The sequence below is a fragment of the Gopherus evgoodei genome, chromosome 5 (assembly GCF_007399415.2).
Source record: "Gopherus evgoodei ecotype Sinaloan lineage chromosome 5, rGopEvg1_v1.p, whole genome shotgun sequence".
Lineage (NCBI taxonomy): Eukaryota > Metazoa > Chordata > Testudines > Testudinidae > Gopherus > Gopherus evgoodei.
The window spans coordinates 19,366,723-19,380,153 of record NC_044326.1 but is presented as its reverse complement, the minus strand read 5'-3'; the positions used below and the strand labels follow the sequence as shown (position 1 = coordinate 19,380,153).

At 40.5% G+C, this 13,431-nt stretch overlaps 1 protein-coding gene across 4 annotated transcripts in view; it reads left to right on the top strand.

Annotated features, from left to right (window-relative positions):
* Positions 1 to 13,431, top strand: part of MXD4 (MAX dimerization protein 4) — a 52,619-nt gene that overhangs the window by 27,061 nt on the left and 12,127 nt on the right. For all 4 annotated transcript variants that reach the window (XM_030563208.1, XM_030563210.1, XM_030563209.1 and 1 more), the window contains one exon: positions 10,395 to 10,509. In XM_030563208.1, the coding sequence (XP_030419068.1) occupies positions 10,395 to 10,509 (115 nt within the window). The remainder of the gene's footprint in view (positions 1 to 10,394; positions 10,510 to 13,431) is intronic.

The following is a 13,431-nucleotide window of genomic DNA, read 5'->3' as shown; positions in this document are numbered from 1 at the left end:
CTGCGTACTAGTGTCAGTAGGGTAAAGGTGCAGCGCTGAGATGGGAGGACAAAGATAGTTTCAAGCCACTTTTATGTCTTCCGTACTCTAGGTTGCTCTGAAGGTCATTGCAGCGCTCGGAGCCTGCTTTAATTTACCACAGTCTTAGCAACTGCCTCTAACTTATGGCAGTATTCTAGTCATTCCTGCTTGTTCCTGACATGCCTCTATAGCCCTAGTTTTCACCTACCCATCCCCCTTTGGGACCCATACAGAGTGTCATCAAATAACTACAACCCATATAATCAGTGGGGACCCCATCCTGAAAGAAGTCTTTCCTGCATCCCCTCTTTTGGCTTCAAACACCCCTCCCACCTTCCCCCCCCCCCCCCAGCCTCTCCAAGCTCATCATCAGAAGCAAGTTCCCTGCAGGTCAAGACATATCAACTCAAAGCAGCACCAGACCCTACTCAAAATAGATGCAAAACCTGCAGACATATCTCCACTGCTACAATGATCAACACCTCCCACAACACACCTTTCAAGATTCATAGGTCCTACATATGCTTATCACAACATGTGGTGTACCTCATCCAATGCACTAAATTCCCCAACACCAATTATGTGGGTGAAACCAATCACTGTTCTCTCAAATGAACTCAACAGGAAAATGATAAAAGGTAAAAATACCACATCACGTGTGGGGTGAACACTTTTCATAAAACCCTCATTCTATATCTGACCTCTCAGTCCTCATCCTTAAGGGAAACCTGCACAACACTTTCAAAATATGAGCATTTGAGCTAGACCCTAAAAATTATGGTCTTAATAAAAACACTGGATTTATGGCTTATTACAACAGTCTGTAAATGCACTAACCCCTTTTTTGGTCCTATGACTACAGGGGTTTTAATGAGCCACTTCACTTTGAATGGTCCCTTAGCACATATTCTAACTACTTATACTAAACAATCTGTTCATTCTTGTATTTAGCTGTGGTACTCTTGACTATATTTCCCAGACCTGAGGAAGAGCTCTGTGTAGCTCCAAAGGTTGTCTCTCACCAACAGAAGTTGGTCCAATAAAAGATAGTACTTCACCCAGCTTGTCTCTCTAATATGCTTCTATTCTGGCATATGCAGCCCTGTGTTGTCCCTGTGCTAGGGAATTCCCTGGGGCTGCTCTGCCCCTTTTATCTTATTGCTCCAATTCTTTTTCTCCTGGTTTGCTGCTGTGTCAGCACTTCACTGTTCTTTACGAAACATGATGGAGTGACTATCCTTTTTTGTCTCTAAAGGGCAGCCATCAGTGGTACTCATCTGTGAACTGATTGTGAGAAAAATGCTGTAGAGACTTTCTGCCAGGCACTCTGTCTCTAATGAGTCAAGTGCATCCCTTGCACAATGGAGCCTGTGTTCACCTGTCCCCAACTTGCTCCAAGCCCAGCGTGCTGGATGCTGGTGCCAACTTGCAGAGCTGGCCAAGAATTTATATATTTGTGGTACTACAGATATTTCCCCTTATTTATGTTTGCTAAAAGATGTAGAAATAGTTTCTGGTGTCACACAAATATTCTTCTATAGCCTGGACAAGCCTCAAACTTCAGAAGGAAAAAGGCCCAAGTCAAAGTTTTGAACCTGGGCCCAGGATAGGTACTATTTAATGTAGTCCCATTTTGTGAGAACTGAAGTATGCACTGAATATGATGGAATGTAAATTTGTATACAGTGATCTAAACCAGATGTCACCATTCTTTAAAAGGATAAATACACAGGAGACTGAACGTAACTGGTAGCCAGTCTTTTCTTTGTCATCTGCAAGAGGTTTTTGTAGTACAGGTATAGGTTCCCAAGTCATCAATCTTCTTGTTCTACTTCATAGCTGGTATGCAAACTTTGACAATAATGTAATTTAATTAGGCAGTTGGAGAATGAGATTACATTACAACCAACCAATCAACTGGGTGGTATATATGGTTGTTCTTGTTTATTCAGGGTCATTTTTCAGGGCTTGAAAAAAATACTAGTTGCCTACTTTTTAGTAAACTAAACCTATTAAAGCTAATAATGACATGGTTTCACCAGTGTGGTCCCTGGTAAGAATTCAGAGAATGGATAAGGTTCTACACTATCCCTTCCTACGGTTTCCATTTTTGAGTCATCCTCCTACATGGTTAGCTCCAGTGACCCATCTCTACTTTTGCTCAAAGCTTTCTTGAGCAAAAGCACTGTGAAACTCACATAACTAATGCCAGTAGTGTGCAGCGGTAAACATTGGAGCAGTCTGAAAACTCAGCAATTCCATACTGTTTCTGTTCATACTAGAATGTTATCTTCGCAATCACAAGGAATAGAGAACTAAGGAAACTACATCCCAAAACTTAAAATTCTGCAGCAATTGATGGCTTAGACCCCCTCCTCCTCTCCAATGAAACACACACACTCACCAGGAAAAGCCTTCTGCTCACCAGATGAACAAGTGGATATTTCAAGCTTTAGTCATTTTATTAAACAGAAGAGTACCTTACTACAAAAGCTGTTGTAAAAGCTTTGTTTCTTTCATAAAATAATATTGTCTTGGCATAGTGTGTTTAGACTTTCATCCTTCTAAAGGTAGATGAATTGATTACCAGTCAGTTAATGATATATTGGTGTTTGGATGAGATTGTGTTTTTAAAAACACAATAAAAAAACTGGTCTATGCTCTTTGTGGTCCATTGCCTTTTTTAACAAGTAGAAGTCTGCGTTGGTGTCAGTGGCCAAAATTTCTTCTTTTCCCTTTCTCCATCCATTACTGACCATGGTTTGTTGGTGCCCCCAAATCCCAGAGAGAGTTCTGGTTCAGTGATGCAGTTTTATCAGCACTTTTTATTTTACATGAGTCTATGGCTGCAGAATTTGCCACTGAATCCACCCCTTGCTGCAGAATTGTGCTCTAAGCTAAAAGCTTTTGTTTTTAAGAAAAAACAAATTTCTAGTTGTCCGGGTGTGAAGAAAAGCTTGAAAATGTGAACCAAGCATGAATTGATGCGGGGTTGTGTTCCTGAGTCTGCAGACAGCCTGAAACATTAGCTCTATAGATGTGAACAGCACCACTCATTTCAGTGGGGTGTATACACTGAAGCTAAAAGATGCACCTCTACCCCGATATAACGCTGTCCTCAGGAGCCAAAAAATCTTACTGTGTTATATCGAACTTGCTTTGATCCGCCGGCGTGCGCAGCCCCTGGAACGCTGCTTTACCGCGTTATATCCAAATTCATGTTATATTGGGTCGCATTATATCGGGGTAGAGATGTAATTTTAATGTCAATATTGTTAAGTCTTTCATTGTTGATTGTTTCAGAAGATTTATCCAGCCAATGTGCTTATGCCTCGAACCCAAGCCACCTCCTATACCTTTCCAAATACAAAAGCCCTAACTCATCCTTCTCCAACTGCAAAAACCTTCTGCTTCTTTCCAGATAGCTTCAGTCATGTAGAAGCATGGACAGTGTAGAGATCTGCTGTAGAACACTGAAAATGTAGGGGAGAATGAAATTAATACTACTATTAATGTAAATAACACAGGGGCCACTGCACAGATTGTATGACTGACTTTCAGAGCTAATTCACTACAGTCCACCTTTTTAAATTAAATTAAGCAGCTACAGTTTTTCCTGTGTGCTGTGCCAGAGTAACACACGCTCCACAGACCTTGCTGCAGAAGGTCTTGTGTGTGTATTTAAGGCCTGATCCAAAGCCCTTTGAAGTCAGTGGAAAGACCCCTTCGATTTCCAGAGACTTTGACTTATACTCCATGCACACAGAACAACTTGCAGCACTGAGGCCTTAGTAAGCAAAAAATGGTACCTCTACCATAAAATGTGCTATATCTATCTTTTTGTTGTTGTTGCTTGCACAATAGAAGCACGGAGGTCTCTTATAGAGAACACTACTGAATGTTCAGTTTTTCGCTCTAAGGCACTAGACTGTAAGCAACTATTTCACACATCCCATAGCGATCAGAATGTTTAAGTGCAGCACACTGGGTCCCTTGCCATGGTACAGTGCCTTAGTACTAAGAGTTTTTCTTCTCTCTTCATTAAAGCAAAATTGCTATATAGCTGAAGCATATTGTGAAATGTGAGTTAGACTTGGGATTCACTGTAAAATATTTTTGTTTGTTGGAAATATTTATTGGGAGGGCAAAAAATAAAAATAAGGACTCTTTCTGACTGGGACCTGGACTCTTTATGGCTGGATAAATATGGAAAAAGTAGAATGTCATGCTTTGAAATGCACATTTTGTACAGTCTTACATTGTAATTAATCTACTTTTAAATTGTGTCTAGGCCACAACTGAGTTGATTTCTCTAGAAACATTTCTTATTAGCATTGATTGATGCTTTCCCTTTACTTACAGACTATTTTAAACAAAGATAATTTTATATTTTCATAGACACAAAATAACTTTAATTAGCCTTTAAAAATATCATTAGAGCCATAAATAGGATATATTTGAAACCTCTCCTTTAAGGAAAAGTATTATAGAATTTAATAGGGATTAAGGACCTCATTCATCAATGCCCTTGAGCACGTCTATCTTTAGGCAGCTAGTAAAACACACACACGCACAAAGAGTAAAGCAATTTACAGCAAAACCCTTACCACAATACATACAGTATGACCAGGTGTAAAATACTAGTTGCTATACAGAACGATAACTGTATTAATTAAAAAGATGTTAACTGCAGGAGCAGGCACAGTGGTTCAATGAAGAAAAGGCCTGATCCTGCAACATGTAAAACTCCTACTGGCTTAACTCTTTAGGATTGGCCCGTAAGTCATTCCAGGGTAAACATTCCATGAATGATTGTTAAAGGCCTGTATTTTTTTTTTAAATATATGAAGTTACTTTTAACAAGGAATGAACATAATACATATTTTCGATGTGACCAAGTTCACATTGTTGTAACACAGTCCCTCTTAGTGAATCTCATTTCATTATATAGGATTGCGGTAGGGTTTAAGTGTGGAAAAAACAGGTTAATATCTAAGAGGAGGGACTGGAGTTAGCTTGACAAATACAGTACTAGTATCCAGAATTCAGTAGTTGTATAATATTGTTTCCCAGAGCTACATTTTGAGTTCTTTGTTTATCCACATTGTCTGCAATAACTCCATCACCTTTAAAGCAAACTTTTCTGTACCAAAACATATGGGTGCTTTGCAGGCAAACAAGGGCAGAATTTGCTCCTTCGAGTACATTCTAAGGCTCTGTCTGGACTAGAAAATTGAACCAGTTGGTTAGGAGTAGCTTAAGCACAAAAGGTTCATTGTGTCCAATCTTTAATTTAAAACCCATTGCAAATATGTGTCTCTTGCCCTCATTAGTGCTCTTCTAAACCATTTTGTTTGCAATGCACTCTGAATCCTCCTCTGTCCCGCAGGTATCTCGCAGTTCCCAGATTTCCCAGAAGCAATAGATTTTGGGACATTTCAAAAAGCCCATGTTGGGACAGTGGAGAATGAGTTGAACCATTTCAGCTAGTCCACATCCACACTGGCACTAAAATGGATCAGACTGAAACAGTTGGAACTACAGTAGTTTTAAACTTGAAGAGTTTTACCAGCATTCCAGTGGTAAAACAAGTTCTTGGAATCACAGATTTCTCTAATATACACAAGACTTTTCTGCTTAGTCTAATATCCTACTGCTTGATGTGCTAAAAAGACAGGGTTTTTAGATTTTGGGCCCATGTACACTGAGAAAATTTACTAAACACTTACAAAACTTTGTTCAGTTAAACCAATTTTAAAATTGGTTAGAGCCCAGGTGTAGACGCAGCCTAAAGGGTCTGACCCATTTTGACAGAACAGTTTCAAGAGTTGAAGTGATCTTGAAAGAAGTTTAGTAAAAACAGCTCAGGCCACCACAAACTACTTAAAACTAGGTGTACACTGTTGCTGTAACTTGATTTTGAAGTTGATTTAGCTGAGCCAGTTTTTTAAAAGATTGGAAAATTTTCCCAGTGATGCTGTCACTCAGTACATATAAATAACCAAATTGCTGGCTGAATAGTGTTTGGAGTTCTTTGTGTTGTTTTTTTTATGAAACCTGGGATTTAATTTAATAATTGTTTTTTTCAGTTCTGACACTTGGTAAGAACAATCTGTTTCATTGCAATTATCTAAATCCGATGTTTGCATGAACCTTGTTCACATGACAATAGGTAGTATATTTGTCCTTCATCATATGCACACACAGTGTGTACTCAAATTTGTATGTGAAACATTTATGGCTGAACTACATGAAAAGCCATCCTTAATATGGATTTACACAATTCTTCAACTGATGATCCTTGATCAGTAGATTGGAAAGGTAGAGCTGTCCATAACATGGATATTGAAAAGCCACGTACACTTGGCCTTTTCCGACTTGTAGTCACTCTCACAGGGAGTGGGAGACAGGTCAGTCCTTGCTTACAGACAGCCCCCCATCCTGAGGCAAATTCTCACCAGCAACCACATAACAAAAACACTAACCCAGGAACCTATCCTTCCAACGAAGCCCGGTGCCAACTCTGTCCACCTATCTATTCAGGGGACACCATCATAGGACCTAATCACATCAGCCATGCTATCAGAGGCTCGTTCACCTGCACATCTACCTATGCGATATATGCCATCATATGCCAGCAATGCCCCTCTGCCATGTACATTGGCCAAATCAGACAGTCTCTACGTAAAAGAATAAATGGACACAAATCAGACGTCAAGAATTATAACATTCAAAAACCAGTTGGAGAACACTTCAATCTCCCTGGTCACTCGATTACAGACCTAAAAGTCACAGTGGAGGGGAGGGATAGCTCAGTGGTTTGAGCATTGGCCTGCTAAACCCAGGGTTGTGAGCTCAATCCTTGAGGGGGCCACAGGGATCTGGGGCAAAAATTGGTCCTGCTAGAGAAGGCAGGGGGCTGGACTTGATGACCTTTCAAGGTCCCTTCCAGTTCTAGGAGATTGGTTTATCTCCAATTATTATAATATTACAACAAAAAATACTTCAAAAACAGACTCCAACAAGAGACTGCTGAATTAGAATTAATTTGCAAAATGGACACCATTCAATTAGGCTTAAATAAAGACTGGGAGTGGATGGGTCATTACACAAAGTAAAACAAATTCCCCACACTGTTCCTCACAACTTCTTGTCAACTGCTGCAAATGAACCATTTTGATTACCACTACAAACAGTTTTTTTTCCCCCTGCTGATAATAGCTCACCTTAACTGTAAAAGCAGCAAAGAATCCTGTGGCACCTTATAGACTAACAGACGTTTTGGAGCATGAGCTTTCGTGGGTGAATATTCACCCACAAAAGCTCATGCTCCAAAACGTCTGTTAGTCTATAAGGTGCCACAGGATTCTTTGCTGCTTTTACAGATCCAGACTAACATGGCTACCCCTCTGATACTTGTCACCTTAACTGATCGCTCTCGTTAGAGTGTGTATGGTAACACCCACTGTTTCATGTGTGTGTGTGTGTATATATCTTCCTACTGTATTTTCCACTGCATGCTGCCGATTAAATGGGCTGTAGCTAGGGTGACCAGACAGCAAGTGTGAAAAATCGGGACAGGGGATATGAGGTTAATAGGAACCTATATAAGAAAAAGACCCAATAATTGGGACTGTCCCTATAAAATTGGGACATCTGGTCACCCTAGCTGTAGCCCACAAAAGCGTATGCTCAAATACATTTGTTAGTCTCTAAGGAGCCACAAGTACTCCCATATTTATCACTGTTAAGGTCGTTTGTCTTTTTGTATTTTTCTCACTGTGGATCAGTGAAAATAGTCTAGTTAGTTTCTGTCAGTTTCTCTTTCTGGTTACTATGCACAAATGCTGCAATCTCTGAGTTGCACATGATACAGAGGAATAAATGCTTTACAAACAAATAAATAGATAAAACTATTTCCACTGGAATTTGTGTGTGTTTAATTTCTATTTGTTTTAAAGTTCTCCAGGCTGAAGAGTTGTAAAACCTTATTTGTCACTAAAGTCAGCTGACATGTTTCTGAGCACTCAGAGAGCAAGTAAGCTTAGTAACAAGGTTGCATTTTTTAATGAGTTTTTCTGGATTAACAATACAAATCCCATTTATTAACGGTCCTGTATATTTCTACATAATTTAGCTGTTCTTAATCTATTGATTGCTATAGTACAGTTTATTTAACTTTTTAATGCACCACTTCGTGTTCTATTCTTATCCGCTTCATTGCTGCTTCTTCCCTTAATCTCCACTCTCCTGATGTATGTGCAAAAATCCTGCTGCTGCATCTAAAGTCTACTACTTGTACACACAAATGATTGTGTGCAAATTTAGAAAATTTCCCCTTTGAAAACGTTTCCCGTAGTTTCATCCAAGAAGCAAACTGTTAATTCAAAAAACAAAACAAAACCCCCAGACACCTTTTAGAGGTTACAGATGTATAGATAATAAATCTCCCAGGTTGAAAGTTTCTGCATTTGTAGATTCTAATAATGTTATTTAACCTTTCAGATCTGGTTAAAGATCAGAATCCGGGCCCTGACTCTGCAAGCTGCTTAAGTATTCCTGTGCAATGGGCTGCTCATGTTTAGTTAGGCATGTGCTTGAGCAGGTTGTTGAACATGGCCCTGTTCATGGGATCTTTTCCCATTTTTAAAGTTTAGATTACGAATGCAAAGCCTTGTATTTAAACACAAGACCCCATGCACAGACGCGAAGCCTTGTGGTGATCTTTCTCCAAAAAGTCACATTTTTCAATAGTGTTCTCCTTTCCTGATTGGCTGAAGGAGGAAAAATTATCTCATATTGGCACTTCTTACAATTATGCCATTTAAATCACACTTACTGTATTAATTATTGATATGTTACATGTTACTTTTTATTGATTGCATAGAGATTAACTAATGAGTGTGATATATGTAGTCAGACATGCAGTATTATAGAAATCATATTTTGCAATTTATCTGTATTTTAATAATTGATCTGTCATAAAAAGTTAAAAAAATTGTCTACATGTTTGTCTTCTGTCTTCTGCAAATTACATGGCCTTTTATGCATTAATAAATTGTCTTAGACTCTGTTAAATGTTGATGTTGAACAGTTGTTCTAAATAGTAATAAGAAAAGCAAAGTGTCAGCAATTTTTGTTCAGAAGTCAATAATTACCATGCTAAAATTGTTTGATGTACTGCAGCATGTAGCAAAATTGAAATGAAAAGTTTGCAGAAAATGATTATTTATGGCATATTTGTAATTTTCTTCATTAATTATTATTATTACTGCTTCTGGAGGTCTTAGGCAGGTTTAGGATCATCAGTCTATTAAGACTAATCTTTTCTGATGTTAAAAAGGCCCATTCATGCTAATGCATATGAAGAATGCTGATTTTAATTGCTTACTGAGATAAGGCTGACAGAAAAGGGCACAAGATTACAAACTTTGCTTAAGTAATCACTTAGAGATCCCCTTCATTGGAAAGACACAGAGGAACTTCATATTGCTTCTTGTTCAGCTGTATGTACAAAAAAGCAGGAAGTATTTATTTTTTTAAATGCAAAAATATACTCTTGGAATGTTTTGTTTTATCACTTGCTTTGTTTTAGGGTTCTAAGGTAAAAATATTTCACAAACTATTTTGTGTGTCTGCTGCCAGCCAGTTGGTGAAAGAAAACACAGAATGCTATAAACACACACACACACAGAATACCAGCTTATAGATGTTTATCTTTCTTTTTACTGCTGGACTAGGTGTTTAATGTAGGAGGCAAATTGTAGTAGCTAGAAGTGCTACTTACGAAGGAATAGTGTAGTAAACATGACAGAATATGCCGTAGTTATAATTTTCCCCTTTTGTTTTTACTGCAAACACCATGTTTGATGTATGATGGAACATATATATATTTTTGGAGTGGTATATTTTCCCCGTAGATAGGGCACAGGAATGGGAGTCAGGAGACATAGTGCTCAATCCAATTCCCATTTAAGTCAATTGAAAAACTCACTCTGACATGAATAGCAGTTGGATTGAGCCTGTTTTCTCTTCCTGGCTCTGCCACTGACTCACTTTGTGGTCTTGGCCAAGTTAATCCACATCTCTGTTTTTGTTTCCCCCGTTCTAAAATGGGGATAATGATTCATACTCAAGCTTGCAAACTGCTTTGAGATCTAGATCTGAAAAGCACTACAGAAGTGCCAGCTATCATTATTTCAAGTGACCTGAAGTTTTGGGGCCTGAAGCTTTAACAAAGGGAGAGGAAAGGAAGCCATTGCTGTTGAATCAACTTCTATACAGAAATCCAGCCAAGCAGATGGTGTTTGTATACAGGATATGCTATCACAGAGTAACTTTTCTACAACATTCTTCAATTTTAATAATTTCAGACGGGCTAAACTCCGGCTATATTTGGAGCAGCTAAAACAGCTTGTGCCTCTTGGGCCAGATAGCACCAGACACACCACTCTAAGTCTGTTGAAAAGAGCCAAGATGCATATCAAGGTAAAAACAAAAATATCGATCCATACTTTGTTTTATTTAAAATAGAGCCTTCAGGAATATGTATTGGTTGAAAAGGAACTTCTTTTTTTAAAAAAAAACACAATAAATCCACATGTAGTATTTCTGATCTTCCCTACGGCCAGGTCTTTATTAAACACTGTGGTCCGATGTTTGGCTGCATGTGTTCTTTCAGCATGGTGCCCCAGCTCTGCACAGACAGCGGAGATAGCAGACTTTGATTGAACTGCCCAATAACCACAATTTGTAGCGAAGGAACTTGGTCAGGTTTATTGTTGATGAAGCACGGTATTGGTGTCTTATACTTGCACTGAGTGTACTTGTAGCATGTATGCCCGTGACAATGGACGCAGCTCAGTTAGTGGTGGGATTTTCCACTATCTCTCTCGGCTGGCCAAAGACACTCCCTCTGAGATAACCTCTTGATACACCAATACAAACAAGTTATGTATTGCTCCTGTGGCGTATCTAGGTGTCACCCTCTGACATATTTGGGTACCACCCACTGCCTTGTTCTTATTGGTTTAATCAAAATATCTCTACCCATCATGCTGTCATCATGACCTTATCTTTAAGATGGGTCAACATGTTCCTGTTATCTTTGGGAAATGTACTAGTATTGGGGTGTTCTGGTACCACCCTTTGGACTGTGTTTGCATATATATTCTTGTACCTAGCACTACTTAGGAATATATGCTTCTGCAATATCAGCCCTATTCTTGCCAGATTCTGTGAGCAGGGCCTGCCTCTTGCTCACAATTTAACTTTGCTTTATACCTAGGTTTGCAAGGCATCTGATTTTTGACCGGAATGCCCGGTTGAAAAGGGACCCTGGTAGCTCCGGCCAGCACTGCTGACTGGGCCATGAAAAGTCAGGTTGGTGGCGCAGCAGGGCTAAGGCAGACTCCTGCCTGCCCTGGCTCTGCGCAGCTCCCAGAAGGGGCTGGCATGTCCCTGCGGCCCCTAGGTGCAGGGGCGGCCAGGGAGGCTCCGTGCGCTGCCCCCGCCTTGAGTGCTGGCTCTGCAGCTCCCATTGACTGGGAACTGCGGCCAGTGGGAGCTGCAGGGGTGGTGCTTGCAGGTGTGGGCAGCGCACACTGTGCAGAGCCACTGGGCCACGCCTCCGCCTAGGGGCTGGACATGCCGGCTGCTTCTAGTAATGCAGTGCCAGGGGGCAGGGAGACTGCCTTACCCCACTGCGCTGCCAACCAGTAGCTGCCTGAGGTAAGCACCGCCGGGCAAGAGCCCACACCATGAACTTCCTGCCCCAGGCTGGAACCCCCTCCCACACTCTAACTCCTTCCCAGAGCCCACATCCCCGCCTGCATCCCAACCCCTGACCCCAGCGCTGAGCCTCCTCCCACACCCAAACTCCCTCCTGGAGCCCTCACCCCAACCCCCTGCCCCAGCCCTGAGCCTCCTCCCACATGCCAAACCCCTCGGCCCTTGCCCCACCTCAGAGCCAACACTCCCAGCTGGAGCTTGCACCCCCAACCCCCTCCCCCAGCCCAGAGCCCCTTCCCGCATCCTGAACCCCTCATTTCTGGCCTCACCCCAAAGCCTGCACTCCCTAGTCAGAGCACTCATCCCCTCCCGCACCCAGCCCCCTGTCCCAGCCCAGTGAACTGAGTGAAGGTGGGGGAGAGCAAGCGATGGATAGAGGGGGGCTGGAGTGGGAGGTGGGGCTTCAAAAAAGGGGCGGGGCAAGGGTGTTTGGTTTTGTGCAATTCTAAAGTTGGCAACCCTATTTAAAGCAGCAAAGCTTTGACCTCTACTTTAGCCCAGGCCTCAGACCAGGCCTTTGATACAAGGCCTTATGTCTCAGGCCCTCTTTCTATTACAAATGCTTCAACCTCTGGATCAAGTATTGTTTCAACTGAAGCAACACTTTAAAAATGACCGGGCAGTCCCAAGCATATCAAATGTTGATTTCTGCGCAATCTCTACTGGTTTATACTCTGCCTTATTACCATAATGCACACGTCAATAATGGCTGTTCTCTGATTTTTTGAAAGGCTGGTGGCAGGCTGGTATGCTGCTGCACTGCTGTTAATGTAAAAGACAACCCTATTCAGGGTTGAAAAACTGATGGGGAAAAGCTTATTGCTATTAGTAATACTATGTGCCCTGTACCTTGACTATTAGATCTTCTAGTGCTTGACAGTCATTAAAAAAACTGAAAGATGGCTCCTGCTTTCAAAATATTTTTTATCTGATGTACTAATTGAGTATAACAAAAATTACTTTAAAAAAACTTCTGTTTTTGTGTCCAGTACTATAGTCATTCAGTTGGTTCATTCTAAAGTTACAGCAAAGTTCACTGTGTAATAAGAAAAGTGTTAAAGGGAATATAATACTTTATAGTAAAAAAAAATTAAAATATGATGGAAGAAGCCTGCTGTCATACAGCATTGTATTAATTATGCAGCTAACAGGAGTGGAACATATAGTTCTTGTCAAATATTGTAGATGAAGTTAAGCAAAGCCATCTTTGTTAGTAATAAATACATTAGGGAGATCCTCAGCTGGTATAAATCATTGTAGCTCCATTGTAGCTACACCAGTTTATATCAGCTGAGAATCAGGCCTCTCATAGTTTAGATTAAAGTAAATGAAAGGCTGTGAATGCTCTTTTTGTTCTGGTCTGCAAATGATATTACCTGTATTGGGCCTTTGTACTATAGAATGCAGAACTACGATTTGCTTTGAATAGTGACAAATTTGTGTGATTAACCATGGAAACATCATTCAGATGCCAGTAAAGCTAGGAATAAATGCCCTTTGCTTGCTTTGTTCCTTGATCACTCTGAACATTACGATTTTCTCCAATTTTTGGAAAGTGAATAGTTTTTCTTTTTAAAGAATTAAACAGAATCTATTCCTCTTGAATTGCCATTGGATTAC